Source organism: Pipistrellus kuhlii, unplaced genomic scaffold (assembly GCF_014108245.1).
Source record: "Pipistrellus kuhlii isolate mPipKuh1 unplaced genomic scaffold, mPipKuh1.p scaffold_m20_p_34, whole genome shotgun sequence".
Classification (NCBI taxonomy): domain Eukaryota; kingdom Metazoa; phylum Chordata; class Mammalia; order Chiroptera; family Vespertilionidae; genus Pipistrellus; species Pipistrellus kuhlii.
Genome location: NW_023425534.1, coordinates 2,710,010 through 2,737,740, shown reverse-complemented (window position 1 = coordinate 2,737,740; position 27,731 = coordinate 2,710,010). Strand labels below are relative to the sequence as shown.

Below are 27,731 nucleotides of genomic sequence, written 5' to 3'. Positions count from 1 at the left end.
GTGCAGGAGGCAGTGGATTGATGTTTCTAACTCTCTATCCCCAGTAGGAGGTGTGCAAGAGGCAGCTGGTCAATGATTCTCTCTCATTGATGTTTCTAACTCTCTATCCCTCTCTCTTCCTCTCTGTAAAAAATCAATAAAAATATATTTTAAAAAGATGTCTGTGAATATTGTCCTAGATGACTTAATATTGGTGTCTGACACAGAGAGAGAGTGGAAGGAAGGGGGAAAGATACTTTTCCATAGAAAAACGTCCTGGGTGAGAACGAAAGACAACAACACGGAGACCTGGGCAGCCTGACGACCCCCAGCCGGCAGGCTCCCCCAGCCCGGCAGGCTCCCCCGGCGCACGCTCACCTGCACGTCGTCCATGGGCTGCGGGCCGTCCTCGGCCTCGGCGCCGTCCCGGTAGGGCCCCGGCTCCGTGTGTGGCACCTCTCGGCTAGCCATCATCAGCACACTCATGGGCTCCCGTGGTCGCACCTGTGCAGGTGCTGCCTCCTTTCCTACACTGGTCCCCTTCGGGCTGCCCGTCGCCTGCACTGTGGACACACCAATGGAAACATCTTTGGGACTCCACCTCACGACGGGCTGGGGCTGGGCCGCCGTGGCTCGAGGTCCCGCCGGCTCCGGGGAGGGAGGGGAGGGCGCCCGGCTGCAGGCCCTCGCGCCTCCCCTGGGGCTGAGGGTCTCGGGGGCGGCCTGCTTAGAACTAGGGCTCTGCTTCCTGATCCTGGGCTGCTCCAGGCTCAGTGCAGTGGACAGCAGCTCCTCCTGCCTCGCCTGGAAGGACTCGGGGTTCAATTTATGCTTTTTGGGAGCTGGATAATCTTTGTGGCTCTCACTGCTGTAGTAATTAGAGGGTTCAGACCGAGGTCTTCTCAGCTCTGAAAAGCACAGTAGAAAGGACAGTCAGGACAGGCGATCAGATCAGGAGCCCTAACGATCTAACGCGCTCTCTGGGCCCGGGAGACACCCAGGGCAAAGCGGGCCTCCGGACACGCCCCTGCCATGTAAACACCCCCCGAAGCATCTAGTGGAGTCAGGGCCTCCTCCTCCATCACCTGCAGTTCTTTCTTGCACAGACCTGATTTTTCCCCCTTACTTTCTGGATTTAGGGGGGTAGGGAGCTAGGGGAGTCACCCTAGGCATTCTTATAACTAAAAGGAACCCCACACCCATCAGTGTCTGAGCGCCCTAAGGACTCCCCTGAGGGCCGGCACCCGGGGACTCGGCACGTCAGAGGTGCGGAGACACCTGGCTCTTACCGGGATTGGTGCTCGCGATGACGGTGACGGCCTTGGGGATCTCGGGGGAGGCCATGGCCTCGCCATGCCACTGGGCCATCCAGCCGTCCGCGTGGGGCTCTTCGCTCGGGGGACAGTGGATTCGGGGGCTCTGTCCCAGCGGAGCCTGCTCCCCTCTCTGCAGGTGCTCGAGACACTCGGCCAACTTCACGTGACCGCGCGACCGGGCGATGCCCAGAGGCAGCCTCCCCAGGGAGTCGGGGATGGAGATGGCCCGCCGGTCCCACTTGTACAGCACGACGGCGGCCTCCAGGTGCCCGAGGGCGCACGCCCACATCTGGAGGACGGAGACAGAGGGCGGTCTCAGCGGCGCGTCCCACAGTTCGGAATGATGTCCCGGTCTGGGAGGGGCCACCCGGGGCCCGGCCCGTGCCCACCCCTCTGCCCGCCTGGAGGAGCGGCGTGAGGAGCAGTGAGTCCTCTTACCAGGGGGGTGCAGGAGAAGTGGTCCACATTCAAGGGGTCCACTTCCAGCTCCAGGTCGATGCTGTCCGCGTGCTTCGTGCTGCAGAGGGCGGGTCCGGCAGTGACGAGCCAGTGAGTCCACGGAACAGGAGCCCCCCGACACGCGCAAACCCCCACAGCGCGAAACCAAACGGAGCCTTGGACCCCCACCCTCTGTGTGCAATGGACTCTGAGTTTCATGGTGGGGGGGGAGGGTGCGGAGTCTCTCTCCCCTTGGCTAGGCCCCCAGAGGAAGAAAAAGGCCCAATGCCCAGCTGACACCTCACTGGGTATTTCCTGGGCAGAAGCTCCTCATGCTCCCCTGGAAACCGTCCCCAGAGAAGCCCTGGCTCCCAGGCCAGACCGCCCCAGCGTGGCCAGACCCCAGTGCCCCAGCGAGCGGCTCAGGGACAGCGCGTGGGGAGGGCGCCCGGCTCACCGCCACTTGATGAGGGTCTGGATGAGGGTGGCGTAGCCCTGTGCGGCCGCCAGGTGCAGGAGCGTCATCCCGCGGAAGGTCTTCGAGTGGATCAGGTGCTTGGACTTGGCCCAGCAGGCCCGGCTCATCATCTTCTCGCACACGACCACCACGCGGCTCTCGAAGCAGCTGCCCAGCGTGCCGGGGCCCGGGGGGCACTGCGGGGAGAGCGGGGAGAGCCACGTGAGGCTCGGGGGCCCTGGCAGGTCCGCACCCGGAGCTTCTTGAAGGCAACGGGCAACGGGGACGGAACCACAGGCTGAGAGGGGAGGGACACCGTGAGGCAGAGAGAGAGGGCGCTCTGCTCGGCCTTCGGCTGAACCCCCACAATAAACCCGCAGGCCTCACTCCCCTGCAGGGTACAGGTGAGCCCGAGACCAGGCACAGGGTCCGAGGCTCAGGGAGGGAGCACAGGGCCGGGAAGCAGCCCCTCGGACTTCTGCCTCAGCCAGGGACGGACCCAGCACCAGCCAAGGGTCTGTGGCCATGGCCTGCCTCCCCGATCCATGACATGCCACCCCAAACCGAAGACACCCGTCACCACGGGGGGTGGGGGTGGGGATACCTGGGCTTGACTTCCGCCGGTCCCGCTGCTGGCGCCCCCGCCGCTGCTGCCTCCTGCGCTGCCCGGCTTGTGCTGCTGGGACCCCGTCATCTCCGCCATCCTCCGCTCCATCTGCTCCAGCCGCTCCAGGATGGACATCCTGAACTGGTTATCTAGGGGGACGAGGAAGAGGGAGGTTGGTGCTGGGAGAAGGGACCTGTCCACGCCCGCAGGGCTGGAGCCTCCGTCCCTGCACCAGCCCCGGGGGCTCGGCCGGCGGGATCTGTCCAGCCTTAGCTCGCCCAGCCCGGCTCGTCCCTCGTTGCAGCGAGTGTGACGCCGCACACGCGATGGGGCATCTACTGTGGGCCCAAGTTCTCAGCTACTGGAACAGAAGAACCCCTTTCTGTCACTGCTTTGGGGTTCCTGGCACCCCGTTCCCCAGTGGAAACCTTAAAGGGACCAGGGAGAGGGGCCCTGAGCCAGACGGAACGGGCACAGCTCCACTTAAAGCAGCAAGGAAGGGTCCACAGACACGCAGTGTCGGGGTATCGCCTGTTTTACCGAAACACTGGGAAAAGGATTGAAAAAATCCATTTGTTGTTAATCCTCATCTTTCTTTTCCATTGCTTTTCAGATAGGAGGAGGAGGGGGAGGAGGAAACACACACACACACACACTCACACACACACACTGATGCGAGAGACACAAGAACCAGTTGCCTCCCTCTCACGCCCCGACCAGAGCATGGGCAGTAAACCCTCATCCGAGGCACGTGGCCCTGACTGGGAACTGAACCCTCGGCCCTTTGGTGCCCGGGCTGATCTCCAACAAGGAGCCAGGCCGGGAAAACGTTGTGAGAATTAAACAAGTTAATGCACGCGCAGGCTCAGGACACGCTAAGTCCCAGGTAAGCATGTCGTCCGTCTGCATCTTCAGACACGTGACCTAAACGGCCCTGGACACTGACAGCCGCTGTGACTACACATTCCCCCTCACACTGCTCACGGCATAGCGGTTTTCAAACACAGCCATCCGGTTCGTGAAAATAAACCGGACAGGCACTACTTTATCGGCATTCCTCGCCATCCTGCCTATAAACCTGCTGCAGGTGGTTAGGGCTTACTGATTCCGCTGGAGAGAAAACAACAGGCCGATGCTCCCTCCGTGCCGGTCACCGTTCTGACCGCTAACAAATGTGAACAGCAGTCAGGCGAGGGGGGACGGCCGTTATCTTATTTCTCAGATGGGGAAACCGAGGCTGCGGAGATAAGCACTCGCTCCAGGGCCCGGCGTCACCGCTGAGCGGGCAGCGCGGGAAGGAGTTATGGGAAGAGAAGAGGCTTCTGGGTCTGAGCCAGGGGAACGGACGTTTTCTCACCGCAAAAGGACAGTCCATCTGTTTCCCAGGAAAACTTTCACACGGATGTCGAATGGATTGCACGTTACTCTATCCCAAGAGCAGCAGGAGAGCGACTTTTCAAGAACGGATTCCGTTCCCAATGAGCTACGTCCAGGAGCAGCACAGAGGGAACAGGCCCTCCTCCCCCAGCGGGGAGGCACGGCTCTGGGGCAGGGCTGCACGGCACACGGACGAGACGTGAGAGCCCGCCCCTGGCGTCTCCGTGGCTGTCATCGTGGGAAGCAGCCCGTGGGGTGGACTGTCCACAGCCCACATCACGTGGGACCACCCACAGCAAACGCGGGACGGCCCCAGAAGTGGTGCCAGAATCCGTCCTTGCGCCAACCCTGTACCCCGTTGGGAGACGGGAATGTTGCGGGATCAGAGCTTCTGCGTGCAGAGCTGGTTGAGGACTGAGAGCTCCATCTTCCAGGCAGAGCCGAGTCCCAGTGGCGTGGGGTTCTCTCCGTGCACCCGTACGGACCGTCCCTTATTCCCACGGTGGCAGCCACACCGCCACCCCTCTCCAGACCCCGTGCAGAAGCTCCGCGCCCCAGTAACACCGTCAGGCCTCGGTCCCCACCCGGCGGTCTCTGGCTGCCCACGGACGCTGCGTCCATTGAAGGAGTGCTGTGAGCACACGTGCACGTGTTCGGAGCTGGTGGCCAAGACGAGCCGTCAGGAAAGGGGCAGAAGGCACGGGACGGCTGCCCAGCTGTGGTCCGCCCGAGGGCCACCTCCCGTCCATCCGAGTGGCTGGCCTGTCATCGCCCCTCCCCTGCCGGGTGTGGGCACCGCAGAGACAGACGGAGCCTCCCTGACATCACGGGGCCAGGCCCTGCCCACGGTATCGCCTGTCACAGCGTCCGACAGTCACTCCGACGCCGACGCGGTGCCTCGGTGTCTGCCTTGGACAGATGGACAGACATCCCCGGCTTCTGCCCTGGGGCTGGTGTTCCAGCCATGTCCCAGCTCACTCTGCAGGGAGCTCTCCGAGGCGATGGAGCTGCTCTCAGAAGCACTTCGGGAAGCTGCTTGAAAATCACCTGCCTCTTAACCAAGCTGTATCGGCATGAAGGCACCTCGGGGCCTCCATACTCCAAAAGGGGAAGAGGAGGGGGGGCGTGATGAGTCAGGCCAGAAGCCATCTCACCCGGAAACAAAGGAGCGAGAGAAACATCAATGATGAGAATCATGGATCGGCTGCTTCCTTCACCCCCCACTCTGGGCATCGATCCCGCAACCCAGGCCTGTGCCCTGACCGGGAATCGAACCGTGACCTCCTGGTTCATAGTTGGATGTTCAGCCACTGAGTCACACAGGCCAGAAGCAGCATTTTTAGACTGGTCAGCTCTGAGAGAGGGTGGAAAAAACACTGGAGTGGGGCTAGAGCTCTGGGTTTTATCCGTGTGACTTAGGAAAAATAATGGCCACTCTGTACCTCAACTTCCCCATCTGTAAAATGGGGACAGTACTATCTTTTTTATTTTTTTATTTTTATTTTTTAGAACTGTCTATCTTATTGTTGTTTGTGAGGATGAAATAAACCACTGTGTGAAATCTATTTAGCGTGTCTCTGTAGTCTGAGTTGTTATGAGCCACACCTGCGGGGCATTTAGAAAAAGAGTTTACAGCTGTTTGAGTAGCTTCAGCTGCAGAAGGCGGAGCTCCCATGAACCTTCACCCAGTTTCCCCCCCTTTAATCCCTCACACACTTGTCAAACACATCACTCCTAGTAACCGAGTTATAGGCTCCGATCCGACCGCCCCGTGAGGACGAGGCCGGATGTCCTTGTTCTGCTCCGGGACCCAGCCAAGGTCACCCTTCCCGCCTGCTCTGTGGCGGCGTCCCGCCAGCCCCTTGTTTTTCCTGACTGACAGTTTTGAAGAATGCTGCTCGGGTGCCTGGTAGCTGTCCCTGGGTTTCAGTTTGTCCGATGTTTCCTAACGATTAGACGGAGCCTCGAGTTTTGGGGAGAACGTAGCGAGCTGAAGCGTTCTGCTCATCAGAGCATCGGGGGATGTGGCGAGGCTCTGTCTGCGGGGCTGCTCTGCACGGTTACCCCGTTTCTCCTTCCCTCCCCCGTCCCTCGGGAGCAGGTCACCAGGTCCAGCTCCTGCTCCGGGGCCGGGAACCCACGTCCCCTGCGAGGGTGGGGAGTGCCCCTGGGCTACGTGCCCATGAGAACGACATCACAAAGAGCACAACCCCAGGGGGCCCTGGCTGGTGTGGCTCAGTGGGTTGGACCGTCACCCTGTGTGTGGAAGTGCTGCAAGTCTGATTCCCAGAGTACATCCCCAGGTTGCAGGTTCGATCCCTGTTCAGGGTTACATACTGGAAGCTACTGGAAGCAACTGATCGGTGTTTCTGTCTCCAATCGGTGTTTTTGTCTCCCTCTCTCTCTCCAAAATCAACAAAAAACATACCCTCGGGTGAGGATTAAGTGGTTGAGGTCACAGTTCGATTCCTGGTCGGGACACAAGCCCAGGTTGCAGGCTCGATCCCCAGTGTGGGGAGTGCAGGGGACAGCCGATCCATGATTCTCTCTCATCACTGATGTCTCTCTCCCTCTCTCTCTCTCTCTCTCTCTCTCTCTCCCTCCCTCCCTCCCTCCCTCCCTTTCTCCCTCTCCCTTCCTCTCCGAAATCAATAAAAAAAATATATTTTAAAAAGACATTAAAAAACACGCAAACACAAACACGCACATGGAGTGCCCCATGAGAGCCGCACAGTCGGTTCACCTGGCTGCTGGCTGCCGCCTCGGGGCGCAGGTAAGGGAGTTATGTAATCTCTGCCAGCGGGAGACCGGCAGGAAAACCAAGGACACCCCACTTCTTCAGACACACCTGGGCTTGCCCCGTGTGGTCCCTGCCCTTCTCGCACTGACTCCCATGGCAGACAGGGACCCCGTCTCCCCACACGCCCGCTTTTCCCGGAAACAGCCGTCTGGCACGCATCTTACCGAGCGCCTATAATTAGTCACCACGGTGCTCACCCCGTCGGTCAGGGCAGGCTGCTGTACAAACATGGCATGGGTGGGTATTGTGTTCAACGAAAGACACGCTTCCCAGGCCCGTCTCCGAGGGCAGGCAGGGCTGGGAGGCCTGCGGGGGCGCACGGGCGGAACTGGCACACTTGGGGCGGGGGCTGCAGCTGGCCGCCTGCAGCCTGGCTGCCAGGGCAGGAGAAACCTCGCCTTGGCAGGTACATGAATGGAGGAGCAATGACCGAACACCACCTGCTATTTTAAAACCGTTATTTGTGGCTCAGGCGCACATGTGCCCGCCTGTTGCTATGCGGCCCGGGAGGGAGAGCCTCTCCCGTTCCCTGCCCAGCTCCTGGCCGCGGGCAGGAGACGCCGGGGGACAGGCCGTGTGACGGGAACTCTCTGTGGAGATCTGTGGCTGCCGCGGAGGAGGGCTCCGCATTGTCCGGAAGCTTGGGAGGACGGGAAACAAAGGCCCTCCTTCTTCCCGGAATGAACGGGCCCGGAGGCACGGCGCTGCTCCTGCCCGGCCAGCCGTCCGGGATGTCCAAGTGCAGGCGCGGGCGAGGCCGGAGACAGGGCACACGCTGTACCGCCGGATTTTCCAAAGCAGCGGCTAAATTTAGCCTCGGACAGAACGGCCATCCTCCACGTCTCCAAGACGCCGACTTCAGGTACTGCCCCCGAGGAGCGGATGCCAGCCGTGCTGCTTAGACGTCCTTGCCCTGCAGCAATCCGAGTGTTTCTCCTCCTCAGTGCGAGTTCTACGCCTTCAAGATGCGGAGTCTCGGCCACGGCAGGGAAAGGCAACACGCAGCGACGAGGAGGTGGGCAGCCCAGGGCGGCCCAGCACACGGCCAGGACGCCGCCTCTGAAACCCTGGCTGCCAGTGCCCGAGCGACTGCCGGCGGAGTGGCCAGCCGGCCCTGCAAGGACACGCAGGCTTTCTCGGGAGCTCAACCAGCCCAGGACACCGCACCAGGCACAGACGAGCACCCCAAAAGGTGCCGATGCCAACAGCACGGCCAACGAAGCCGCAAACCAGCCAGACACACGGTGGTAGAGCCGTGACTCCTGAGTGTGCGGGTGAAGGAGGGGGGGCTAGCTCGGGGTCCACACCGACCCTGGCACCGGCTCCAGAGGGCAGACCCCTCCCAAAGCCTCCATGTGACATCAGGAGCATTGCGAGCAGGAACGGAGGCATCTCCCTGGTCACAGTGAAGCAGCGGAGACCGAAGCACGTGACCCCGAAGACGAAGGGGGGCTTTCAAAGTCTGGAATGAGCCTCGGAGACAAACCGAAATCTAACCTGGACACGAAGATGTGACAGAGGAGCGACATTTAAATGCATACAGACCGCCCGGCCGGCGGGGCTCAGGGGCTGAGCATCAACCTAGGAACCAGGAGGTCACAGTTCCATTCCCGGTCAGGGCACAGGCCCGGGTTGTGGGCTCCATCCCCAGTGGGGGGCGTTCAGGAGGCAGCCCATCAATGATGCTCCCTCACCATTGATGTCTCTATCTCCGCCTCTGAAATCAATGTTTTTAAAAAATAAAAAATAAAGAGAAATGGGAAATGAAATCCTGACCCTGAAAAACGGAAAGTGTTATAAGACGCATAGGAATCACCAGGAGGCGAGTGCGCAGTAATTAACCACCGGCAGGTTGGTCTGCGGCGCCCAGCGTGACAAACCCACTCACAATCCTTCGGGAGCCGCAGAGAACTGGGGACAGACGGACTCGCCCTGCCTAGGGAGGACAGGGAAATGAAGGCGCCTCTGCTAGGACACCACCGCATGGCCCATGCCACGGCTTGGAGGTGACGATGACCAAGACAGCGCCCGGTGTGGCAGCCACTAAGATATGAACCTTCAGCCGGGACCGGTTTGGCTCAATGGATAGAGCGTCGGCTTGGGGACTGAAAGGTCCCGGGTTCGATTCCGGTCAAGGGCATGTACCTTGGTTGCCGGCATATCCCCAGTAGGGGGTGTGCAAGAGGCAGCTGATCGATGACTCTCTATCATCGATGATTCTAGCTCTCTATCTCTCTCCCTTCTTCTCTGTACAAAATCAATAAAAAAAATATTAAAAAAAAAAAAAGAAAGATATGAACCTTCAGCAGGGGAAGGAGGGGACATAGGTTACACTTCCAACAAGAAAGATTCGATTAAAAACGATGCAAGTCTTTACTTTAAGAACCTGTCAGACACAAAGGTAAAGGGACACAGCGACAGCTCTTTGAGACCAGCGACTGTGTCCGTTCTGTTCCTGACTACATTCCCAAGGCCCAGCAGGATGCCTGGCACACAGTAGGCCCTCAGTACGTACCTACCAAATGAGTGCCTTCATTGCATCTGATCGAAACAGGAAATGTGGATTTCAACAAGGGCAAGGTCAAGGATACTGTGCAGAACAAACTCTGCTTCCTCGGTCATCTCTATAAGGTGCCTTTTCCAGCCACGTGATAGACAGCAGGTTGGACTGGGAGTCTCAGACTGGGCTGCACGTCGCTAACAAAGCCGGCAGTTTCATCAGTGACAGCGACATCCTGGAACTTAGGGCCACGCCGGCCTCCAGGTGACGGTGGCCACTGAACATTAAAGACCACCAGGGCACGCCTCACGGGGAAAAGAGGGGGGGGGAACATCTGTAATACTTTCAACAATAAAGATAAATTTAAAAATCAGTAAGAATGTGAGGGTGATCAGAAACTTACATGACTGGCTGTCTCTGGGTTTGGCCTTATAAAAGGCAGAGGGCCAGACTGTGATTGCAGAGCCCCAGCCCAGGAATGAAGCCTCTTCACCAAGAAGTGTCCATGGCTGGTTATTTTACATCGACACTTATTTCACCTCATTTTTTAATACACTTACTTTCACCCTAGCAACATCACTTACTATGCAAACGTGACATTCGTTATTTCTTTTGTTTTGTAAGGTAAGTGTACAGTACATACTAATATATTACACAGATTCTGCATTCTCTCTAACGTTTCATGGTATACAGGTGATATGTGGATGGACACATTATTGTAATTATTTTTCTCCTGTAAATACAGACGGTCAGGGGATCGCAAAGGTTTCTGTCCTCAGGCCAGCGGGCTCCCACCTGCCTCTGCTGCAGTGTTTACCTAGAGCACATGTGTCAAACACACGGCCCGCGGGCCAAATCCGTCCCGCCAGGCTTTGCAATGTGGCCCGCACCGTGCTGTCATCACTGCACTCTGCTGCGTTTCCATCACAATGACAGTTTATGACTGTTCAGTAAACCATTCGGCCCGCGATTTAGGCTGGATTTTAGATTTTGGCCCCTTCTCTGATTGAGTTCGACACCCCTAACCTAGAGCAACTGGCTCACAGCTGTGAGAACAGCATCAACTGCATGCTGGGCACTTCCTGCTTTCTACATCAGAGACAACGTTTCACACACACACACACACACACACACACACACACACGCACACGCCAGGGGCATTGATTCTGGCCGGAGTGGGATGGGTGGTGCCTTCTACTAGAAAAGACAAATGGATGTTTAAATAACTTTGCTGATGAATCCAAACCACCGCGCGCAATGTTGAGGACATGAATCATTTTTTGGAAAGCGGGCGCAGGACCCGTTAGCCAGCGCCCTCTGGAAGGTTCGCCGGAAGGTGTCTCGTTGAAAGCGGCCCACAGTGATGGAGTGAGTCCTGCGAGTCTGCGGTTTTGGGACGAATGGTGCCTTCTCTGGGACAACAAAGAAGTGCTGGTTCCCTCGCAGGACGCTGGCAGCATCCCCTTTCCTCCCCCTTCGCCGCCTTGCTGGTCCTCCGGGGGCCCAGTGCCCTGGGCAGGGGGTGCTGCCCTCAGTTCCTGGCTCCGGGCCAGGCCTTGCTAACAGAGCACGGCCCCCTCCTATTCGAGTGCCTGGACGCAGGACTCAAGCTGGGCTAACGGGAACAGAGCAGTTCCTGGAACTACTGAGGAAAAGTGCTGTTTTCCCAGGGATATTCGCTAAAAATGGCAAAAGAGAGGCCAGAGTTTTGAGCGGGCCATCCTGCTACCACTTCAGGAACCTCAGCCGGAGAATAAAATCGACAAAGAGGAGAGACAGGCCAAGAGAAGGAATGACAGGCTCCTGATGACATCCTTTAAGCACCAGGAACCAGCGGTAGCTGAAGGTAGCTCCAGAGCTGGACTCCACGAGAGTCCATGCATTCCCCTGTGCACACGGGTCAGTTCGAGTCTGAGTTCTGCCACAGCTATTATAAAAGAGGGGACTGCCGAAACCGGTGTAGCTCAGTGGATAGAGCATCGGCCTGCGGACTGAAGGGTCCCAGGTCCGATTCCGGTCGAGGGCATGTACCTTGGTTGCGGGCATATCCCCGGTGGGGGGTGTGCAAGAGGCAGCTGATCGATGACTCTCTCTCATCGATGTTTCTAACTCTCTGTCCCTCTCTTTTCCTCTCTCTAAAGAATCAATAAAAATATAAAATAAATAAATAAAACAGAAGAGGGGGCTAAGGTAAATCTATCTGAAACGTAGATCCTTTGGCTCAATAAATATTGGGAAAGTTCTGCTTTCACTTACGAACTAAAACATTCCATGTCGTTAAGCATGCCTTGGTAGTAGTACACAAATGCCATTAGGATTTCTCTATAAAACATGGGATAAATCATGGTGGAAACAAGCAGTCACGTTTATCTGAAATATTCTGATTACCCAAAGAAATCAGAAAAACAGGAGAAGGCAGACTGAACCCCAGCCTCGCTGGAGACCAGCTGCTGTCGAATTATACGGAAGTATCTTCACTCAGCCAGGCCTTAGGTCGCTGCCCAATCGACTGACAAGGCACATCCCACAGGAGAGAATCACTACAGAACACTAAGGCTTAAAGAGAACTTGGGGCCATGGCCAGTGAGCTCAGTGGTCAGAGCGTCAGCCTTCCCATCCAGGGATGGAGGGCATGTACCCGATTTGAAGGTTGGATCCCTGGTCCCGGTTGGGAAATGTTTAGGAGGCCATTGATCACTGTCTCTCTCTCACACTGATGTTTCTCTCTCTCTCTCTTTCTCTCTCTCTCTCCTTCCCCTGTCCCTTCCTCTAAAACAGACGTCCTCAAACTTTTTAAAGTGGGGGCCAGATCACGGTCCCTCAGAGAGCTGGAGGGCCGGACTATATGAACTACTAATTCCTACTGTAACACCTCGGCTGCACTCACTGCCCAAAAAACCTGGCGGGCCGGATCAGACTCCTCTGCGGGCCGCATGTGGCCCGCGGGCCGTAGTTTGAAGACGCCTGCTCTAAAACATCAACAGAAAAAATTATCCTCAGGTGAGATTGAACGAAAATAATAAAAATAATAAAGAGGACGTGGGAATTTTCCAGCCAGGCCTTTCACCAGCCCTTGACTATGGTCCACAGATCTCCTCACACACTCGTTCTTCAAGGCAAAAACTCCCCAAGCCACCCTCCTCCTCCTCACCGTGTGCAATGCACTCTGATGTTAACAACTGCTGGTGCTCCCTGAACCACTGCCGGCACGTTCAGAAAACAGGGCAGGGTTCAGCAGGCGTGGCTTGGGGGTCAAGCATCGGCCTATGAACCAGGAGGTCCCAGTTCGATTCCCAGTCAGAGCACATGCAGGAGGTAGTCGGTCCATGATTCTCATCACTGACGTTTCAATCCCTCCCTCCCTCTCCCATCCTCTCTGAAATCAGTAAAAATGTATCAAAAAGGAAAAAGTAAGCCGGGGCTGAGCGCAGAGGTGTAAGGCGGTGTACTGGGCGTTCCCATCCGGGCAGCGGCAGAGCTGGAAAAAGCCCTCGCCCACCCTCCTGTGTGACCTGAGCGGCCAGCCCTGCTGTCCACGTCCTCCGGCAGCGAGTACGGCCGGCCCTGGACAGCCGGAAAGAGGATTCGGTGGCCACCAGCTCGCTCGTCCACACTGGCTCAGGCCAAGGCTCCAGGGCCACTTCACCGGAAACCCAAGCCGACCCGGGACCTCGAACCGACCTCAGTGGGACAGCCTTCGGCGTCTGCGCCCACGTTACCGACAGACAAGGCTGCACTGGATGCACAAAGCAGGGCCAGAGGGAGGTTGCCTTAGGCCTGAAGAAATCCGTTCCATTCTCCCTCTATCCAGAGTAACACACAGCATGGATGACCACCCCCCCGTCACCCCGATTTCATTATGGTGGGGCAGTAGGGGGGGTACAGCTTAGGTGCCCCCGCTGCCCCGCAAAGAGCCGAAAATCCAGTCTGTGGAGGTTGCAGGGGGGAGGGAGGGAGGCTTCATTGAGGCGGCAAGATTTGAGTTGGGCTCAGAGATTAAGGAGGTAGAATCTGGGGCGGAGTGCAGCCGGGGCAAACAGCCAGACAGCAATAGGGCTCCTGCTGGGTGTGGGGGGGGGGGGGGGCAGGGGAAGGCTGGCTGGGAGAGTGGGATCAAATCTGGAGGGGGATGAAGCTAGGCAGAAGAAGGAAAGTGAAAGGAAAATTGAGAGATGAGCTAGTTAACGTGGGTAGTTGCTAAATGTTAATATATTTGGAGAAACTTATGTCCGTTATTTGCCATCTTTTCCCACATTACAAATACGTTATGTAAGTTTAGCATCAGCAGCTTACTGCTTATGAACGTTTGCCCTGGCTAAATTCCCTCCGTGTGTTACCTTCCTCACACCCACACTTCCTCAGCAATCACAATCTGCTGAACAGCCGGCGCACAGTAGGTGCGTTACGTGCTGGCTGCTCTCTCCAGGCGGCTTGTGTCTAACGTGATGCTTTCCTGTCGGTGCGGGTAAGGCCATATAAAAGTAAGCAAATTACAGGGACCGGGATGTGCTTTCCCGGCCCCTCACTTTCCTTCTACCGACCCTCCGCTTCCTCTCTTTTCATCTTGCTTCGCTGAGAGAAAGGACGTTCACGAGAATGAAGCATCGGACAGGATTCCGCTGGCCTGGTCTCCCTCCACCCCGTTGACCATAGCCGCCTGCCCGGTGAACGTGGCTGAGGGTGCAGGGCGGTCCTTCATGGGGGGAAGGGCACCTCCCTGTCTGCCTGCTGTGTGCCCACCCACACCCGGGACCTCAGAGAACAGAGAACACGTGGCCCTGGGCTTCAGGGCAGTCTGTCCGGGAGGGGGTAAGCCCGTCCCCGAGGACCGTCGTGGTCATGAGCTCTCACACCCAACGACACCCGCGTGTGCTGCCCTGCGGGCTCCTGGGCACCTCCGGAACGTTCCGTGAGACGAATGTCAGCGCGGGGTCTGTAATGTGATTCTCTGCATCCCACCCGGACTTCTTCCATCTTCGCTGAAAACCATCCACTGGCGGTGAGCACGCAAAGGGGTGACAGAAAGACGTGCTGCGGGGAGAGGTGTCAGACAGACACACGAGGCCCACAGCGCTGCTCCCACCACGGCAGGGAGCAGGGAACATGCGCACGCCTGCCGCTGGGAAGCACTCGAGATTTTAGGGCCTGGGAGCTGCTTACTAGCCTCCCCAGTCCCTCCACCCCCTGTCCCGGACCCCCTGTCCCGGACCCCCTGTCCCGGACCCCGTCCCGGACCCCCTGTCCCGGACCCCCTGTCCCGGACCCCCGTCCCGGACACCCCGTCCCGGACCCCGTCCCGGACCCCCTGTCCCAGACCCCCTGTCCCGGACCCCCTGTCCCGGACCCCCTGTCCCGGACCCCGTCCCGGACCCCGTCCCGGACCCCCTGTCCCGGACCCCCTGTCCCGGACCCCGTCCCGGCCCCCTGTCCCGGACCCCCTGTCCCGGACCCCGTCCCGGACCCCCCGTCCCGGACCCCCTGTCCCGGACCCCCTGTCCCGGCCCCCCTAGGCTCTCTTCATCTTGCATCACCATGGAACATGCATCTCTGGCAGCTCTCCTCAATCGCTTTTTGAAAAGAAAAAAAAAAAAAAGGTTGGGGTGTACACGAATCAGCTTGTATCATGTGGAGGCCAAAAGCTTTTCGCCCAAAGACAGGAGAGTGAAGGGAGCCCTCAAACCCTGGGCTTCCGCTCCGACAGAGGCCGTGGCTGATGCTGAATGATATGGACCGGGCGGGCGCCGCTCAGTCTCCTAAGAAAAGACCAACGGAGCAAACACTCAACCCCCGAGGCCTTCGACTGAGAAGACGCGGCGGACGACGCTGCACAGCTGGGGAGAGGGGTGGGGAAGCTACCAAGACAGAGGGCTTCCAGAAACCACCGCCCGGCTTACAGAACTGGGCCACCTTCAACAAGATGGCCTTTTATATATACATATACGTACACACATACACATACATATTGATTTCAGAGAATGGGAAAGGAAGAGAGAGATAGAAACATCAGTGGTGAGAGAGAGTCACTGACTGGCTGCCTCCTGCACGTCCCCTCCTGGGGATCCAGCCCACAACCCGGGCATGTGCCCTTCACTAAAATCGAACCTGGGACCCTTCAGTCTGCAGGCCGACACTCTAGCCACTGAGCCAAACCTGCAAGGGCCGAAATGGCCTTTTTTGACCTTTCTGGGTAATACCTAAATTTCTGTCTTAAATATATACTCGGGCTCCATCCCCAGTGTGGGGCATGCAGGAGGCAGCCCATCCATGATTTCTCTCATCATTGATGTTTCTATCTCTCTTTCCTTCTCCCTTCCTCTCTGAAATCAATAAAAATATATTAAATATATATATATATATACACTTATCATTTTTCTATAAACATTAAAAAAGGCAGCCTACAAGCACAGCTCTGCGTCTCCAGAAGTTCACGACAGTAACGCTCAAAACACGAGCACAATCCGGACCATCCCCAGAGGACACGCAACGTCTACCCTTCCCGTATGCCAGGAGGCAAGGGAGTGTGAGCTGAACACGTGACCCTTAGCCATCGATAAAAGCTCCACATCTTTCACTCCGGAAACTTTCAATGTCAACCAATTCTTTAACTTCACTCTTTCTCACAGAAGGCCAATGTCTCGGGTCCACCCGTTATGCGTGTTCTCCAGAACAGTCCACCACGAACGCACTGGGTGGGGACAGCTGCCGTCAGGGGCGGGAAGGCCAGCACAGTCCTGCACAGAGGACTGAGGAAAATAACAACGTCTGTGCTTATCCTAACGGCAGAACTGACACAAATCCTTAAATAATGCAATCAACATGACAACCATTAACGGTGGCATTCACCACCGTGTCTCCTCTCAGATCCTTTGGAATATAACTAATCAGCATGACCAAGTCGAGGTCCCGTAGGAATTTGCAGCCACCCTCGGCTTGCTTTTGTAATTAAGCTAAATTTATTTGGGAAATGCTCGTCCGGTTGAGTAAATGCTCTATATTGTAGAACGTCAAACATTATGACTCCCTAAGCCACATATAAAAATAAAGAGACACGTAAGTTTATTTGCCTCCATCTAATTCTAATCTTAAAAGAACATTTTCCTATAAACACACACCATGCAAAGGGCTTCCGCTTAACATATCTCTATCATGTTCCCAAGCTGTAGCTTCTCTATAGGACGTAGATTCCTCAAGCAGCGAGAGAAACGGACTCCATGATACAGAGCCGGGTATTTTCCACGTCTGACAACATTTGTTGGGAGCACACATGTAAAGTCTGGGGTTTTGGCCTCACTGGTGGGAAAAAAAAATAATGCCACTGACCAACTACAAGAGGCACTTCTGTGATTATCCGAGAGTGCGCTCACGTGTACTGCGCCTGCTCTGCTGACCAGGCTTCTGGCCAAGAGAAGCCGTCCACGCAGAGCAGGTGACATGTAAGAGTTCAAAACGGTCCTCAGTTCCTGAAGCAACTGCTTGAGGTAATTTGCAGGAGTCTTACAGTTTCAGACATTTATTTTGCTGCCTCATTTGTGGATGAAGTTGTTCTGATGCCCGTAGAGATCCTGGGAAATGGAAAACGCCTCCAGCAGTGAACATCACTGGCGGAGCTGCTGCCTCCAACGTCATGCAACAGCTAGAGATCCTGCTGAGCTTCCCCCCAGCCCGCCTGAGCTACCCCGGGGGACACGAGGGTCACGGCGCCCCTTGCAGGCAGTCCCAGATCTGCCTGCAGCAAAGTTCTCAGCCTCTGAACTCCACCAACTTTCCCTGCGAGTTCCACATGCGGTTAATACGACGTTCACCCACTGGCTGCCAGGACAGGCAGCCCCGACCCTGGGCCTGCAGAGGCGCCCAGCGGCGGCAGCCCTGCGCCCCGCCTCTCCCCGGCCCCTCTCCCCTCGCCCCGGCCCTGCGAGGGGTCACCTGTCTGGGCCCTTCCGGCTTCTCCCCGCAGGAGCCCCACCAAGGGAGCACCTGTTCTGGCCCCACCGCCAGCCCCGCCGAGGGGGCACCCATCCCAGCACCCTGCCCTGCCGGAGGGCACCTGTGCCTGTCCCTCTCCCACCCACGCAGCACCTGTCCTCGCCCCTCTCCCCGTCCCCGCCGCGGCCCCTCGCCTGCCGGCTGCAGCGGGAGGAGGGAGCGCGGATCCGAAAAGCCCGCCGCGCAGGCGGCGCCGCAGACAGAACCCGCCGGGCCCCACCCCGCCGCCCGCCCCGCGCCCCTCCGCCCGCCGCCGCGCACACGCGTGTTCGCACACGCGCTCCCGCCCGCGGAGAGGCACGCTCGCGCCCGGCCTCGCTCCCCAGGTCCGCGTGACCGCACACCCACTCCGCCGCCTCTCCCTCAGACACGACGCGCCGTCACCACAGCCGCCCCGGCCCCCCGCCTCACACCCACGCAGCCCCGCGAACACGCGTGTCCGTCCGCACCCCGGCTCCTGCCACACGGAGCGCCCCGCAGACCCGCCCAGCGCCCCTCCCGAGCCTCACGCCCTGGCAACACGCACAGTCCCCACGCGCTCCCGCGTCAAAACACCGCTCTGCCCGCGTCAGCGCCGCGCCCCTCACCGCGCCCCGCACCTCCCGGGCCCCCTGTACACACGCGCGTGCCCTCGCACACACGCTCACCCGCGCCCTCAGTGTCAACACCGCGCCCCGCACCTCCCGGGCCCCCTGCACACACGCGCGTGCCCTCGCACACACCCGCCCCCTCGGTGTCAACACCCGCGCCCCCCGCGGCGAGCACGCGCGCGCGCGCCCCCGGCCCCGCCCCCGCGCGCCCCCGCCGGCCGCCGCCCTCCCCGCCGCCCGGGCCGCCGCCGCCGCGCACCCACCGGCCTGGGTCACAGCCGCTCGCCGCTCGCCGCTGGGTCTCCACAACAGCGCGGTCCCCACAGCAGCCGCCCGACCCGCTCGGCTCCCCGCGCCGCGGCTGCAAAGACTCGGCTCCGGCCCCGCCGTCTCCCCGCCACAGCCCGAGTGCGCCGCGCGGGCCAATGGCGGGGCGCGGCGGTGAGCTCACCGGCCTCGGCCCCGCCCGCGCGCCAATCGGCGGGCGCCACGTCAGCGGGCGCTGGGCAGAGGCAGGTGCGGGCGCGGGCCGCCGGGCGCGGGGACTGCGCCGGAACTGCGCCGGGCCGCGGCGCCGCGCTGGACGGCGGGGGCCGGCGGAGGGTGCGGGCGGAGCGCGGCCCCGCGGCCCGGCGCCTGCGGGCGAGGTCCGGGCGGGCACCGCCCCTGGCGACGGCCCCGCCGTGACCCGCGCCCGGATTCCGGGGGCCCCGCCGGGGGGTGGGGTGGGGGGGCCGCGGTCCGCTCGAGGGCAGGGATGGGTCCGAGCTCGACGGCGGCGCCGGGCTCACGGCCCCCGGAGGCCGCCTCGGGGTCCGCGCCGCCAGGCGGAGGCGCACGGGCGGCGTGGACTCTCCCGCGGAGCCGCCCGCTCCCGAGCCGAGGACTCCTGCCCGGGGCGCCGTCGGGTCTCCAGCCCCGCGCCCCGAGGCCCCCGCGTCCCCGGGCTCGGGCTTCGGACGCGCCCCGGCGGGCCCTGCGGCGGCGGCGCCCGCAATGCAGCGGGAGGAGCGGGCGCTGCGCAGGCCGGCAGAGCGGGGCGCGGCCGAAGGCGGAGGAGCCCGGCGCGTCCGGGAGGATGCGGGAGCAGCGGGCGGGTCAGGGGACCCAGTGCGAAGGGGCCCTGGGCGTGGGACCCGGTGGGGCGGAGAACGCCGCGCAGCGATGGAGAATAGCGGCTCCCCTGGGGTGTCAGGGCGCCCAGGGCTCCGGGCGCGGCTCTGAGCGCGGCGGCTGGAGTCGCAGGGCCGCCCGCTCCTCTGGTCCAGCCCCCATTCTCCCCCGAAGTTCATGCTCCTGCAGAACGGCCTCCCCCCCTGGTTTCTCTCCTCTGACCTCCGCCCCGCGCCCAAGTCACACCTCCCAAGGAAAGCTCTGCCTCTCCAGGCGCCCCGCGTGGACACCCCTCTTGTTTGCCTATAAAACCTGTAGCCCCGGCGCTATGCAAAGCCCCCGCCCCTACACGCTGGCCACCCACACAGAGCTGTTGGCCCGCGCAGGCTCCTGATGAGGTCATCTTTCCCCTGTCACATTGTCAGATAAATTTAAAATTGATTTTGTCTCCTTTCTGCCATCTGGGTTAAAAAGACTCAAAAGATGGGGACAGAGTCTTTTTTTTTTTTTCTCGTGTGTGTTCCTGCCGCCGCGAAAACAAGCACATGAAACACACGAAAAAACACACACACATGAAAACACACACGAAAACAAGCAAAAAGTTTTGCACAGCACTTGAGCCTGTGCAGCAAAAGAACCGTTAGAGGCCAAGCCAAGGACCCCCCACACAGGGTCCCTGTCTCACCTCTGGGCCGGGCCCTGAAAGTTCTCACTGGTGGGGGCTGACCGCCGATTCTAAAGCTCAGGAAGCTCCTCAGCAGCCCTGGTGAGGCCAGAACACGGAGCATAGCCACAGACCTGCTCCACCCAGTCCGCATAGTCCTGCCCCCACCTGCCTTACCCCCTCTCAGCAAAGGACCCCTGCAGGTCCCAACTCTGCTCATGTACCCTCTCCCCTTCCTGTCAGGCACACTCCTTCCCATTCCTGAAGGCCTGACTCCGAGTGCGCCCGCCTCCTCCTGGCCCCCTCCTGGCTTCCCTGGATTCTCAGCAGAGCGGTCCCAGGAGCGCTGTCACCAATGCATTCATGAAGGCGGGCTATTTCCGGGGCAGCTACGCAAGGGCTATAGTCAATGGCAAGGGCTCTGGACACAAGCCGCCTACATGCAAGTTTGATTCTCCGCTTGCTAGCTGTGCCCTCCCGCTGCCCTCACGCCTGGGGTGAGACTCAGTGAGTCAGTACGGAGGTGCAAGGTGCCTGGCACCCGGTCCACGCACTGCAGGTTTGCGCTCAGAAGACAGGTGTCCTGGGGTGGTGGGCAGTGATGGGAGAGGGGCTTCTGGGTTTCCCATCATGTTCTGTGTCTGACCCACGCGCCGGTTTTAGTTTGTGAAAAGTCAGTTTAGTTTGTGACCGGAGTTTCACATACATAGGATATGTGCACTTTTCTATACCTATACTGTCTACATACATGTTAGTAAAGGGGGTTTAAAAAGGTAGTCATTACCAGGTGAACCAAAACGGGTCTAATCTCCCTGCGAAGAGAAAGGAAGTCTTCACCTCTCCTGGCACTGTGCACAGTGCCGGCCCCTGTAAGTGCTCGGCACTAGCTGCTGGATTACCCTGCTGGATGGTGAGCCACAGAGACCCATGGGGGAGGCGGTGAGGAGGAGCCACGCCCACCCCCATATTCCTCAGCACCAGGGACCTCGGGATGGCGGGAACCAGGGTCAGGCACCTGGACCCCAGCTAAAGAGTGATGGATGCTTCAGGCCACTGGCTGTGCCCCGGTGGTAGAGGCCGGCTCAGCAGCTGGCAGGCCTCAGTGCAGGCAGCCTCCGGGGGCATTTCTGCAGGAGGCACATCCCCTCCTGGTGTCTGGGTGGGGCCGTTCCCTCCCGGATGGTCCCACACCGATTCCCGCCGCAGCTCTGTCTTGGACAGACGCCCATGCCTACGGAGTCAGGCAGGGCTGGGTGTCTCTGAGGCGGAGCTGGGTGCCTCTGAGCCGGCTCAGAGCTCAGACAGCATGCCAGAACCCAGAGCCACAGGTTTCTGCCTTTTCTCAGGTTGGGAAATGACGGTAAGGCATGCCTGCCATTCCAGCAAATCATTACCCTGGATTTTATGGGGCTGTGAGGGTACCTGGGTCATTTTTTTAAAAACAGAGAATAAGAAGCCCAGTCACCATGGCTCAACGGTTCAGCGTCGATCTACAAACCAGGAGACCATGGTTGGATTCCCAATCAGAGCACAGGTCCGGGTTACATATGGGGCGTGCAGGAGGCAGCTGATCAGTGATTCTCTTTCATCATTCGATGTTTTTATCTCTCCCTCTTCCTTCCTCTCTGAAATCAACAAAACAATTTAAAAAGAAGTAAATAAAAATAGAGAAAAAGGGAACTGCTCAGTGATGGGTCCACTGGCAGCACCCAGCCCAAGTGCCAGTCTTGCCCCTTAAAGCAGATACGGCGAGTCCTTGTCCCAGCCCTAACCTCTGCGAGGTCTCGTGATGAACCAGGAGGGGTGGGTCCTGTGGCAGGGGAGGAAGGATGTTGGGTGCCTGTTACCCACCTGCTGTTAGGCTAGACCGGGGCTGGAAATAGCCACCCGTGGGCCTCATACAGCCCGAGGAATCCTTTGGTCTGGCCCTGCCAAGGCATTAGGGGTGAGTCAATTAAAGGACCAAATATATATAATAGGCTAATTTGTGTTGTTGCTGTTAACCCTCACCCAAGGATATTTTTCCATTGATTTTTTTTTAGAGAGAATGGAAGGGAGGGGGAGAGACAGAGAGAAACATCGATGTGAGAGAGACACATCGATTGGTTGCATCCTGCACTCGCTCTAATAGAGGCCAGGGATCAAGCCTGCAACCAAGATACATGCACCTGACCAGAATCTAACCTGGGGCCCCTCAGTCCATGGGCTGAGAAAAACCAGCTAGGGCAGAGACTAACTGTTAAGTTGATAATTGTGTACGGCCTGAGAGTGATGTTATAAATTTCCAGATGGCCCTTGGCAGGAAAAGGTTCCCCACCCCTGTGCTAGACACACACACACACACACACACACACACACACACACACTGCTGACCTTTCCCCCGCACGTTAGATAGTGAATAGAGGAAAAAACGAACAATTCAAGAAGTCAGCTATGGGTAGAGCCCCCTCCCCCACCAACTGGCATTGAACTTGTGGTGAGAGTGAGAGAAACCACTGGGACTGGGCTGCACCAGAACCTGGCCTCTCCTCGCGGTAGAAACCAACGATGTTTCCCGTGTGTCAACTTCCAATTAAGAACCAAATGGGACCCTTCTCAAAGGGAGTAACAGGTTAAAGAGAAGTGCTAGATGCGTATTTAGTGTTTCGTCAAGGCACTAAGACATTTTTAAAAACCACATTTTTAACAAAAGCAGTTCAACGGAGAAAGCAGAGCCTTCCAGTCAGCACTGCCAGGACACTTGGACGTCCCCAAACACAAGAATAAAGTCTCTGCCCTGCCTCACACCCAATACAAAAGCCCACTCAAGACAGATCAGCCCAGGCTGGGTGGCTTGCTTAGTTGGAGCCTCGACCTGTCCATTAAAAGGTTGTGGGTTCAATTCCTGGTCAGGGCACACACCTGGGTTGTGGGTTTGATCTGCCCCCCTCCCCCCCCAGTCAGGGTGCATACAGATTGATGTTTCCCTCTCTCTTTTTCTCCCTCTCCCTCTCTTTAAAATCAATAGAAAACCATATATAAAGATCAAAGACATAAATGTAAGAGCCAAAATGAAAAAAAACCCAAAAACCCACAACTCTTAGGAAACATAGAGGTGACTTCCTGTCCTCAGATTTGACAGCTGTTTCTTAGATATTACATCAAAAGCAAGAAACCCAGGAAAAAACAGATACTGTGACCTGGACGTCATCAAACTTTAAAACTGTGCTTCCAAGGACATCACCAAGAAAGTGAAAAAGATGGCTCGCTGAATGGGAGGACGAATTTGAAAATCATATATGGGATAAGGGACATGTATCTAGAATATAAAAAGAGTTTTTACAGCTCAAAAATAAACAGGCAAATAACCCCCTTTTAAAAAAATGGACAAAGGATCTGAAGAGACATTTTTCCAAGAAAGACATACAAATAGTCCACAAGCACATAAAAACATACTCAGCATCCTTATCAATGGGGAAATGCAAGTCAAAACCACTGGGATGGCTAATAAAAAAGACCGACAACAACAAGTGCTGACAAGGATGTAGAGCCATCAAAACCCTCACACGCTGTTGGTGGAAATGTAAAACCACATGTCAGTTCCTCAAAAGGTTAACCAGTCAACTGCCACTCGTCCAAAATGGAAACCATCCCACACACCACAATGCTTTTAATTTATTGTAATTACACCTATAGACGCTTACAGCATACAAAGGGTTACTCACTGACTTCTGGAAAGACCCCACCACTCCATTCCCAGGCACGTGCCTGAGAGAAATGAACGCGTGTCCGTCCAGGTGGACATGTCCTTGGCAATAACATGGAATGAGCTGACAGATGCTACAACATGGATGGGCCTTCAAGGGCCCAGTCCTGGGTCAGCACCTGGGCTCCACACCAACTACCTGGGGGGCCAGTTTCCCTCCCTTCCTGTGCCTCAGTTTCCTCCTCTGCCAATGAGGCCTGAGGCCGTGTGGGTGTGGTCCTGGGCATGGGCAGCGTGACCTGACACAGCAGGCAGCCCTGTGCCCCGGCTGCAGGGCCTCTGCATTGGCGGTGACCCGCCTGTGCACGCGGCTGCACGCGTGGGCCCCGGCAGAACCAGCAGACGAACAGCCCACCCAACCCGCAGCTTGGGGAACGAGCACAGACCCGTCGTTTGGGGCACTAAGCTCGGGGTGGCTGGAGACGTAGGGGTCAGCGGTGGGCGTCCATCGGAAGGAAAGGTGCTTGCTACCAGGGCAAAGCCGGCTGGCATGGTCAGTGCTGTGGGGGACAGCTGCCAGCTCTGACCGGCAGGAAGGAAGGGATGCGTTGGCCACCAGCTGAGAACTCTCGGAGGAACACAATTCAGAGAGAGCATTCGGACAAGCTGGGTGAAAACACCAGGAACTCATTCTCCCTCACGCCTCACACAGGCAGTCGCCCCTTCGCTGCCCCTGGGCTGGATGCACGCTACGCCAGCGCTCGCCAACCTTTCAGACCTCACGCACCGCCAGGGCTCCGTGGGCCACGGGTTGGCAACGGCTGCGCTAGGCGATAGAATACGTGCTGGTCTCTGCCAAGAGGCTCAGCGGGCAGCGGGATCACAGGGGGGCAACCCTCACCGCTCAGGAAGTGGTCCTGCTTGGCCACAACGCCCCCAATGGGCTTCAGCCTCTGACTGCCCTGGGTTGGAATCCCTAGCCATGTGACACAGGACAAGTCATCTGGCCCTCTGAGATTCAGGTTCCTCCTCAGTAAAACGGGGATGGAAATGTCTGGAAAGGTGGGGAGCATGACATTGGTGTCTCAGTGGCTGCATCACGTCACAGGGACCGACTCTGGATCTCACCGCTTGGGTGTCGGCACCTCACCTTAGCTACACAATAGGGTGAGGTGACTTAGTCCATATCTGGGCCAAGGTAGCCTGCAAGACTGCAGGGGAAGCCCCAGGCTGGGTATCTGAGTTTCAGCACCTCCCCCTCCCCACCCGCATGGAGTCTCAGAGGGCGGGCCTGGGCCTGGGGAAAGCCCTCACAATAGAGATGAGGTCCCTTTGGGCAGGACGGCTCACTTTGGGAGAACAGCTCTGTGATGGGCTGAATTATGTCTTCCCAAACCCCCAGCACCTTGGAATGTGTGGGAGATGAGCTTTTAAAGAGATGAATGTGAGGCTGGGAGGGCGGGTCCTAACCCCATCTGACCGGTGTCCTGGTAAGAGGAGGACATGCCCTCAAGAGAAACCAAACCTGCCAACACCTTGATCTTGAACTCCCAGCCCCCTGAACTGTGAGGAATGAAAGTCTGTTGTCTGAGCTGCCTGGCCTGCGGCATGTTGTGGTGGCCGCCTGAGCTGACAGCGATTGGCACCTTCTAAGCATGGCTCCCCCATGTCCATACACCTCTGCCTGGCTAGGGGCTCCCAGACCCGCATGCGCAGAACTCAGGGGCCGCCATGGCTCCAGTTTGAGGCCACTCTTGCCAAGTCAGGGCCCAAACCCCCTGGAGCCCGCTGGAGAGGAGCTCAGGAAGCGCCGGTACCGGGGTCTGAGAGAGCATCAAGGGGCCCACGGGGTCACACACAGGGTCTGAGAGAGCATCAAGGGGCCCACGGGGTCACACACAGGGTCTGAGAGAGCATCAAGGGGCCAGGTAGACTCTCCACGAGGCAGGAAACCCCTTGAGCCGTCGGAGAGGCCGTGTATGCACTATGTCCAGCGGAGTGGCCTGGGAAGGGCGTGTCTGCCTGAGAAGCACTCAGAGCGCGCTCACTGAGACGGCACCGCGTGCTTTCCTATAGGCCCACACCGTTTTCTTAACGTGGAATCCGATCGAAGACCCATGAGTGTGTGCGTTTATGGGCGAGGACAGGGCCCATGACCCCATATCGACACAGAACACCACTCTGAATCACCGAACTGGCTGTTTTGCTACCAACACCTGAGGCGCGGGCCCCTGTCGGCAGCCATGGGCCAGGGCCTGGGAATTGTAATAATTGAGGTCAGGAGGGAGGAGCTGCCTGTCACTCAAGTTGTCTCTCTTGGAGACCGTGGGTCACATCCTGTCGTGGCCCCCCCCCCCCCCCGCCCCAGTGCGGCCAGGACCCCGCACAGCACGTGACTCACTGGCGTCGGGACCTGTGATGTTGAGAGACACCCCCATGTCCCAGAGGAGCCCCGGGGAAGTGCCTCAGAATCAGCCCCGCCCCCGATCCGCTGGGATTGAACGCACTTTCAGGGAACGTAAAGTCACGCCAGGCCGATCACCAGATGTCAAAGGAGCACCCGCTCCCTGTCCTGCTGGTGGCCCCACGGAGGCCGGGGAGGACCGAGGTCTGCGGGTGCCCCTGGGGGCCGCAGGCTCAGACTCCCTGCTGCTCTCCACGGGGCTTGTCACGCGTGCATCAGCCGGTCCAGCTTTGGGCCTGGGGCTGCAGTGCAGTGGGCCGCCCCCCTGGGCCAGCAGAACCTCGGGGCTGCTACCCAGCACTTCCCCGCAGGGCCTGCTGAGAGCGGCATGAGTGGGCTCCAGCTGCCCCCGAGGCCTGTATGGCCTTCTGATGGGCCGTAACCCTCCTCGGGCTGACATCATTGGAGCTGGGGTGCATTTTTTTTATGCCCCGAGAACCACACGAATTGTTAGCACCACAGAAGATGCCCCAATGCTGCGCCTACGCCTTCCTCTCTCCGACAGATGAATTACTGAGCAGAAGTGCTCTTTCTGGCCCCTTCCTGGCGGCTCTGAGATCCCCGTGTGCGCCAGCTGGTCCCACTGCAAGGTGGGTGTTGGGGGATGGGGAGGGGAGCACTGTTGGAAGAGGGGACACTGGTTCTGGGGCTTCCTCCAGGCTCCCAGCCCCGGCATTGGAGGGGGAGGGGAGACAGGACAGAGGGAGGAGAGGCCAGGGGGAGCTGCGCACAACCCCGCAGCTGAAAACGGAGCCATGGAGAGCCCTCGGTGAGGGGAACAGGCTGGGGCCAGGGGATCATCTGAGGATGGAGGTGGTTTACTGAGTACCAGGGGCTGTGGCACAGGTGAGAATTCAGAGGCCGTCAGAGGCGCCTGGAATTTCTCATTTGATTTCACATTGGGGCAGACGGATCCGCAATCCAGTTAATTTCACATCTCGGCCCAGGAATCCTGGGACTCTGCTCAGTACTCTCTGTAGAAGACAGAGTATTCACCCTCCCTGTTTGCTTTTCCCTTCCCTTCCCAGTTCCTGTGAGCTGAGGAGAGAACTCTCTGTTCTCAGCAGGTGGCCCCTTAAAAGCGCTGGCAGCACCCGCCCTGGGCACATCGGATAACGGAGGTTATCTGCATTCTTGTCTTGGGTCGTTTGACTGAAACCTGTCCAGCGACAGGGAGACCAGGAGGCGGCGATGGTGCCAGGTCCGATGTGGACACCCTCCCTGGTCTGGTTTTGACATCACGGATGTCCCAGCCCTTTAGAGCTGAGATCAGTTAGCAGTGAGGACAGTGGTCACAAGGGCACCACTGGCTGTCCATCCACCCGTCTGTCCATCCATCCACCCATCTGTCCATTCACCACCCATCCATCCATCCATGTATCCATCTACCCACCCACGCATCAATCCCTTGCGAAACCTATTGTGTTCCTGGCATCTTGGGACACATTGATAATTAAGACGAAAGTCCTTAGCCTCAGCACTCTGCATAGGCTCACCTTGTCAAGTTCAGCCACACCTCTGGACCCATTTCATCCAATGCCACCTCCACGCAGGCACCACAGACTTCTCTCCCCTGCCCAGTGCTTCTCCGAGCTCTGGAGCCTACGTCCTCACACCTGCTATTGCATTTCCATGGGGGTTCCGGGGGTGGGGGTGTCCCAAAGGTCCTTCAAACTCCACCCAATTCATGGCTGGTCCTCTCCGTCTCTAACCCACCTACAAGCCTACTGAGGCCACCTCCTGAATGCCTCCTGCCTG

At 58.3% G+C, this 27,731-nt stretch overlaps 1 protein-coding gene across 2 annotated transcripts in view; it reads right to left on the bottom strand.

The window, feature by feature from the left end:
* Positions 1-27,731, bottom strand: part of CAMTA1 (calmodulin binding transcription activator 1) — a 551,076-nt gene that overhangs the window by 26,172 nt on the left and 497,173 nt on the right. For both annotated transcript variants that reach the window (XM_045570571.1, XM_036460843.2), the window contains 5 exons: positions 2,795-2,946; positions 2,191-2,387; positions 1,734-1,812; positions 1,269-1,584; positions 358-887 (listed from right to left, as the gene is read on the bottom strand). In XM_045570571.1, the coding sequence (XP_045426527.1) occupies positions 358-887; positions 1,269-1,584; positions 1,734-1,812; positions 2,191-2,387; positions 2,795-2,946 (1,274 nt within the window). The remainder of the gene's footprint in view (positions 1-357; positions 888-1,268; positions 1,585-1,733; positions 1,813-2,190; positions 2,388-2,794; positions 2,947-27,731) is intronic.